Source organism: Nansenia antarctica (genome assembly GCF_963989245.1).
Source record: "Nansenia antarctica genome assembly, chromosome: 8".
NCBI classification, from domain to species: Eukaryota; Metazoa; Chordata; class Actinopteri; order Argentiniformes; family Microstomatidae; genus Nansenia; species Nansenia antarctica.
The window spans coordinates 33,247,107-33,255,260 of NC_137678.1; the positions used below are offsets into that span (position 1 = coordinate 33,247,107).

An 8,154-nucleotide genomic window follows, 5' to 3' on the forward strand; every position below is an offset into this window, starting at 1 on the left:
GTGTTTTGTCCCCCGCCCCCACCTGTGGTGTATGTCCCCACCTGTCCTACCCGCTGTACATACCTTATGTTTTGTTGTATTGTTCTTCCCATGTTGGATGTATGTTTATCTTGTAGATAGTACTAGTTATTTGTCTGTATTATCTTTTTTGTCGGTCTTACATGTAACGATGAATTGAGAATCAAGGACCCCAATTGAAATAAGCCAGTGGCTTTCTTGGGTTTTTATCCTGTTAGTTGACCTTGTATGTAATATGTACTTTCATGTACCTACTTCTGCAAATCTTCTAATAAAGTTTTCAATCAATCAATCAATCAACGCATTTACAGGTGATAAGTGTAGACACTTTGCGCATGAATGACAAGAAGCGTGAGTGAAAGTGAATGACATGGACATATATATATATATATGCAGCGACCAACCTGCGCCCAGACCTAGTCCTCTGGTCCAAGTCCTGCCGGCGTGTCTTCATCGTAGAACTGACGGTCCCATGGGAGGAGGCCATCGATGAGGCATTCGAACGGAAGAGGCTGCGGTATGCCAACTTAGCAGTCGAAGCAGAGGGGCGGGGCTGGAACGTGAAGGTGTGGCCAGTGGAGGTGGGCTGCAGAGGCTTTGTAGCCAGCTCCACCACAAGGCTCCTGAGGGCAGTAGGGATCAGAGGACAGGCCCAACGGAAGGAAATTAAAGAACTGTCCACTGCAGCAGAACGGAGCAGTCACTGGCTGTGGCTGAAACGTAGGGACCCAACATGGGCTCCCAAATGACCACGTGGTGCCACCGTGCGACGCACACCCAGGCCTGATCAGCCTGTGGTGGGCCAACCTCGGCAGAGGGTGTCTTGTGATAAATGGCCGAAACACCCAATGAGGTCGGGGACCACAACTGAAGATGTGTCGTACTGGTGGCACCACGTGACCATTGCCAAATTCCACTCCACCCAAGAGGACATCTCCAGCTCCACTCAGTCAATTGTTGTGCTAATTATTTAGGGATTTTAACATCTAGTCCTATTAAGAATCCATTTATTTTTTCATTGCGAAATAGCCATAAGACCACTGGTTCAGCCTATTGCCCATTTGGAGTTCTACACTGCAGAATTTGCTCCAAGTCTCTCTCCAATCAGAGCCTGCAGGCTAGATTACCTTTCAGGTTCGGAGGGCCCACTGTAGACACGGCAGGAGACGAGGCCTGGCCAAAACACTTGAGTGAAGCCTGCTCGCCGGAGGATCTTTTCCTAGAATAACACTACTATAGATACCTCTGTTGTCCTAGAATAACACTACTATAGATACCTCTGTTGTCCCAGAGACATGTGCTTCCAGGAGGGGTTGTTTAACACTGTACAACAAGACCTATTATTGCAAATAAAGAAGACAGACCGGGTTTTATATCTAAAGATGGGACTAAAATAAAGGGTAAGAGGCCTGAGTTATCCTGTAATTCGATGGAGGTTGAGACAAGCACTAGTGTCCTTCTAGAATCCGACGCAGAGAATTTGAACAATTTCGCTTTAGTCAGGGCCTTGAAAAACAAACCTATCCTCCCTCTGTGTAACTTCTTAAATGCGAGTTCCACTATCGAGGGTGAGGCAACTACTGAAACACATACGAAACAACAGTCTGTGCGTTATGAGACCAATCAAAACATTATATTGACCAACGAATATGGCGAGAGCGTGTGTGGCCAGGTTTGCAGTGAGAACATTAAATATCAGGTCCAATGATCGCTGCCAAGATCCTGGTTGGTGAGTGGCTGGTGCTCTGGCTGTAGAGGACGGGGGGAGGCTGGCCAGAGGTAGAAATCGGACGACAGGGTCATTGTAATGCATGGAATAATAAAGATAACCGTTATCAATGAGCTCGCCCTCTGATTTCTGCCTCCCTCCCCCTAGGATTGGTACCCTGATATACTCCTTCCTCAGACATGTCCAAGGTGCAGGATGACGAGGTTGGAGACGGCACCACCTCCGTGACCGTGCTGGCTGCTGAGCTGCTCAGGGTAACCGTAGCGACTGCTGTGACATCACACCGGTCACATGACTTATCTGTATCCATCAGTAGAATATCTATGAGGATGCATGATGGCCTTGTCCAAAGGAACTGAGATGAATAGTGGTTCTCTTATTTGTTATATGATCTTGGGTGTGTATTTTGGTGGATTCCAGGAAGCTGAGCTCCTCATTGCTAAGAAGATCCACCCCCAGATCATCATCTCAGGCTGGAGGAAGGCGACCCAGGCCGCCCGCGAGGCCCTGAAAGAGGCAGCCGTGGACCACGGGTATGACCTCTGACCTCCGGCTCTACCACTGACCTATTATGGGGATGGTCGGATAGTGAAATGATGGTCCTCAGCTTATTATGGAATAGCAGATAGTAAAACAATGAGGCATGGTACCTGTTCTGGCCACTGGAGGGCAGTCTATTTACACATTATAGCAGTATGAGGATGGCCAAACCTCCACTGATGCTATGAATATTGCTGAATGTTGCATCTTATGTGTAAACTAACCTCTCCCCTCTTCCTCTCCTCCCCCCTCCGCAGTGATGACCAGGAGAAGTTCCAGATGGACCTGTTGAACATCTCCCGCACCACGCTGTCCTCCAAGCTGCTGACGCACCACAAGGACCACTTCGCCAAGCTGGCCGTGTACGCCGTCCTCCGCCTGAAGGGCTCCGGGAACCTGGAGGCCATCCACGTCATCAAGAAGCTGGGGGGCAGCCTCATAGACTCCTACCTGGACGAAGGTGTGTGTGTGTGTGTGTGTGTGTGTGTGTGTGTGTGTGTGTGTGTGTGGGGGGCGCGCAGCCTCATAGACTCCTACCTGGATGTGTGTGTGTGTGTGAGGGGGGGGCAGCCTCATAAACTCCTACCTGGATGAAGGTGTGTGTGTGTGAGCGGGGCAGGGGGAGTGCAGCCTCAGACTCCTACCTGGATGAAGATGGGGGGGCCAGGTGAGGATTGGAGCTTCTGACAGTTTCTCCTTCTGCGTTCCTCCAGGGTTCCTGCTGGACAAGAAGATTGGAGTGAACCAGCCCAAGAGGCTAGAGGACGTCAAAATCCTGATCGCCAACACAGGCATGGACACAGACAAGATCAAGGTGAGGTCCGGTGTTATTCAAGTCGCCTTTTTAATTCTAACTAACACCCCTTGCGTTAGATGCCTGTAGGTAACGTGTGTGTGTGTGTGTGTGTCTCCAGGGTTCCTGCTGGACAAGAAGATTGGAGTGAACCAGCTCAAGAGGCTAGAGCAGAGGTTCCCAAACTTTTTTTAACCAAGGCACCCCTGAAGCTTTCCCCCTTCTCCAAGGCACCCCAACTCTACGAAGATTTTTAAAATGCCTCGGAGCTTAAACTAAAAACAATACACGATGAATTGGTTTGAAAATTTGTGTTTATATATAATACATAAGTATTGCCCCAATGAATTTTAACAAGATAATAAAAGTCATAAATGAACTGTAATGGATGGGCAAGAATGCATAGGTCAGTCAAACTATCGCTAAATTAAATAAAATTGTGGCCCTCAAGGATTGTACAATATGGGAGGAGACTCAGAGGGAATTCTTCACACAAATAAAATATCAAAGGCCTGTATAATCAATCAATGGAACAATGCTTTTTGGGGGGGCTTAAAATAATGCCTTAAAATGTAATTCTCATTTCAATGCTCATTCTGAGATTATTATTTCACATCTGAACCAAACGGGTAACTCACAACTATAATAATTTAACAATAATAATCATGACAGAATTGTAAAAATTGAGAGAAACAAAGCAAAGAAATATGTTGTGGGACACATGCGCCTGCTTTTGGGAGCAGAGTGTCTTTATGCGGGGAGAGATAGTGGACAGCGCGACACGCAGGTCCTGTTCCACTGACAGACGCGTGCGTGTCTTGTTCTTGACGAGAAGAAAAAGCCAGCTCGCACAAGTAGGAGGTTGGGAAGGGTAAAAGCACATTGATGGCGCTCTCTGAGAGAGATGGATATTCATGTCCCACAAGCAGCCAAAACCTATCCAAACCTAGCTCACCATGTTTGAGCTTCAGTGTGCGGTCCATAATGAGCTCTGCCAGTTCATCTGGAGCTTTGCTGCTCAAACTAGCGGCTGATGCTGATGAGAGGGGGTTGAACGGATCCCGGAGCCAGTCGAAGTCTTCGTTCATTGGAGGGAAATAGGACTCAAATCTCTCCTCCAGCATACGGAGGTGCGCAGCGATCAGATTCAAGAAAGACGCTGCCTTGTGTGCTGCGTCATTGGCCGTCAACGTAAACATTTCAATGTTTTTCTTGGCCACCCCGTCTTGCCACCGTCTCAATTTGGATCGGAATCCGTTCAGTTTGTCTGTCGCTGTCAGGATATTCTCAGCCTTCCCTTGCATTTTTATGTTGAGGTCATTAAGGTGGCTAAAAATATCTGCCAGATAAGCAAGCTTAATCCACCACGATTCATCTTCCAATTGTTCTTTGTATGGCAAGTCGTGCTCACTGACAAAAGTGATCAGTTTCATCTCGGAGCTCATAGACACGGGATAACACCTTGCCCCGCGACAGCCAGCGGACCTCTGTGTGTAATAAGAGCCCCTCATGCTCGGACCCCATCTCATTGCACAATGTGCTGAACAGCCGTGACTTCAGCGGGCGTGATTTGACATAATTAACCATTTTCACCGCTTGGTCCAAGACTTCAGTGAGGAGTAGTTAGTTAGTAACTAGTAGGCCTAGTTAGTAAAGTAATATCTTTCAAATCTGAGAAATATATCTTTTATTTGCTTATGAACTCCATTGCACATGTAATAAACAAACGTTTATTAATGTATTATTATTATTATTTTATATTATACTTTTTTTTTTTTTTTTTTTTACGAGCAGATTTGGCGGCACCCCCGGACAGGTGCTGCGGCACCCCAGGGTGCCGCGGCACCCACTTTGGGAACCTCTGGGCTAGAGGATGTCAAAATCCAACACAGGCATGGACACAGACAAGATCAAGGTGAGGTCCGGTGTTATTCAAGTCGCCTTTTTAATTCTAACTAACACCCCTTGCGTTAGATGCCTGTAGGTAACGTGTGTGTGTGTGTGTATGTGTGTCAGGTGTTTGGCTCCCGGGTGCGTGTGGACTCCACAGCGAAGGTAGCAGAGATCGAGATGGTGGAGAAGGAGAAGATGAAGGAGAAGGTGGAACGCATCCTCAAACACGGCATCAACTGCTTCATCAACAGGTACACACACACACACACACACTCTCAACTGCTTCATCAACAGGTATACACACACACACACACACACACTCTCACTCTCAACTGCTTCATCAACAGGTATACACACACACACACACTCTCACTCTCAACTGCTTCATCAACAGGTTCACACTCTCTATCTCACACACACACTATCTCTCTCTCTCTCTCTCTCTCTCTCTCTCTCTCACACACACACACACACACACACACACACACACACACACACACACACTCTCTCTCACACATAATTATGTAAACTGATAACATTACCGTCAGTCCCCCTGCCAGACTGTTTCTGCAGGTTGAGAAGGTCTGACGTGTGTCAGTGTCCACAGTGTGTGACCATGGTGCTGATTGGTTGGTTGACAGGCAGCTGATCTATAACTACCCTGAGCAGCTGTTCGCCGCGGCAGGAGTCATGGCCATCGAACACGCCGACTTCGCTGGTGTGGAGCGCCTGGCCCTCGTTACAGGTGGGTTACCTGGGGGAGGGAGGGAGGGGAAGGGCCGGGGGGCTGGCCCTCGTTACAGGTGGGTTACCTGGGGGAGGGAGGGAGGGAGGGGAAGGGCCGTGGGGCTGGCCCTCGTTACAGGTGGGTTACCTGGGGGAGGGAGGGAGGGAGGGAGGGGAGGGGCGGGGGGGCTGGCCCTTGATACAGGTGGGTTACCTGAGGGAGGGAGGGCGGGAGGGGCTGGCCTTCGATACAGGTGGGTTACCTGGAGGGGGAGGGAGGGAGGGGCTGGGGGGCTGGCCCTCGATACAGGTGGGTTACCTGGGGGAGCGGGAGGGGCTGGCCTTCGTTATTGGACGGGGACGGGGGGGCTGCTGTGTCATAGGGCTGGTAGGATGAGTGAGACAGGAGGCTGGGTGTGAACTCTCTCTCTCTCTCTCTCTCTCAGGTGGAGAGATTGCGTCCACGTTCGACCACCCTGAGCTGGTGAAGCTGGGACACTGTAAGCTAATCGAGGAGGTGATGATCGGGGAGGACACCCTACTGCGCTTCTCTGGAGTGGCCCTGGGTGAGAGGCATGCTGGGAACTGTAGTCCAGCCGGGAAACAACAACACTGGTATGGCTTATACAAACTCACTGGGTATCCTCTTCCTGACTGTGTGTGTGTGTGTGGGGGGTCTCAGGGGAGGCGTGCACCATTGTGCTGCGCGGAGCCACCCAGCAGATCCTGGACGAGGCAGAGCGCTCCCTCCACGACGCCCTCTGTGTCCTGGCGCAGACCGTCAAGGAGACGCGCACCGTCTACGGAGGGGGTGAGAGCACACACACACACCTCGACACACTCACCTTGACACACACACACACACACACACACACACCTCGACACACACGCACGCACAGACCTCGACCGACACACACTCACCTCGACACAGACCAACACGCACGCACAGACCTCGACACACACACACACCTCGAGACACACTCACCACCTCAACACACAGATAGACTATCTCCCATGTACATGTGTACACACACTGCAGCTTGAACAAGTATATACACACACACACACACACTGTACTTTAGTCTCAGCTGCAATCCTACCCCCTCCCCCCAGGCTGCTCAGAGATGTTGATGGCCCGCGTGGTGTCAGATCTGGCCAATAGGACCCCAGGAAAGGAGGCCGTTGCCATGGAGTCCTTCGCCAAAGCTCTCAGAATGGTACGGCTTCTCTTCCTCTCCTGACCTCTTCATGTGTTCTACTGCCATTGTTAAACGGTACATTAACCTGTGTGTGTGTGTGTGTGTGTGTGTGTGTGTGTGTGTGTGTGTGTGTGTGTGTGTAGCTGCCCACCACCATTGCAGACAACGCAGGCTATGACAGCGCTGACTTGGTAGCTCAGTTGAGGGCGGCTCACCAGGAGAACAAGACTACCTACGGGCTGAGTCTTCCTCTCTCTCCCTCCCTCTCTCTCTCACTCCCTCCCTCGATCTCTCCCTCTCTCTGTCTCTCTCTCGCTCCCTCCCTCTATCACTCCCTCTCTCCTCTTCTATCATTCTCTGAGAGCTGTCTCTCCTCCCATATCCTGTGTGCGATGACCATATCCTTTGTGTGATGACCATTTCCTGTGTGTCCAGACATGAACCAGGGCACCATCGGGGACATGGCGGAGCTGGGCGTGACAGAGAGCTTCCAGCTGAAGAGACAGGTGCTGCTGAGCGCAGCCGAGGCCGCTGAGATGATCCTCCGCGTTGACAACATCATCAAGGCTGCTCCCAGGTCTGGACACTGACTAGCTCTCTCTCTCTCTCTTCTTTCTCTCCATTTCTATCAGTATGTGTCCCTCTCTTTCCCCCTTTCACTCACTCCCTCCTTCTGCATTTTCCGTAGTCCCTCTTTCTAGTTCTTTCTAATCTAACCATGGGGGGTATTTAGTTGAACGTCTCCTGATTTTTCTTCTCCATGTCCCTTGCAGGAAGCGTGTACCAGACCACCACCCCTGTTAGTTCTGCCCAACGGAAGAGAGAAGGAGGAGGAGGAGGAGGAGGAGGAGGAGGGGGTTGAGAAGTCATCACTGTGAGGGAACCCCTCCAGTCATGTGTATTTATGACCTCCAACGCTGTGCCGTGTCTAGTCGTCTCTGTCATCGCTGTCGCCAGTGCGGAGGAAGCCCTGCAGAGTCCTGTTCTGTACTGCGTCATCGTTAAATTGACGTTTATTTGTTTACTGAAATAATAAAATTAATTAGCGCTTTGCCCTCCTGTGTTCTTTAGTTTTGTGTGTAGCCACTATGTTGTGTAGAATATGGATTGGGGAAAAAGACATTAATGACACAGTACACTACAATCACTATGATGAGGACCATGTTGTACATCCCTCTGAATAGACTCAAGTAGTCTGATTGTTCCTGCTCTGTGCCACTAAGTCCAGCTAGGATCCTGTAGACAGCATGGTTTTT

General features: G+C 50.0%; 1 protein-coding gene across 1 annotated transcript; it reads left to right on the forward strand.

Moving 5' to 3' along the window:
- The first annotated feature begins 1,734 nt into the window (after nucleotides 1-1,734).
- On the forward strand, nucleotides 1,735-7,709 carry LOC308163225 (T-complex protein 1 subunit beta-like). The gene is made up of 13 exons (XM_080537403.1): nucleotides 1,735-1,747; nucleotides 1,925-2,001; nucleotides 2,168-2,280; nucleotides 2,545-2,747; nucleotides 3,001-3,101; nucleotides 5,097-5,224; nucleotides 5,615-5,718; nucleotides 6,146-6,265; nucleotides 6,382-6,510; nucleotides 6,813-6,916; nucleotides 7,042-7,141; nucleotides 7,334-7,475; nucleotides 7,672-7,709. Exons 2-13 carry the CDS (start codon nucleotides 1,927-1,929, stop codon nucleotides 7,700-7,702), a joined length of 1,350 nt encoding a protein of 449 aa, XP_080393529.1. The 5' UTR covers nucleotides 1,735-1,747; nucleotides 1,925-1,926; the 3' UTR covers nucleotides 7,703-7,709.
- The last annotated feature ends 445 nt before the right edge of the window (nucleotides 7,710-8,154 follow it).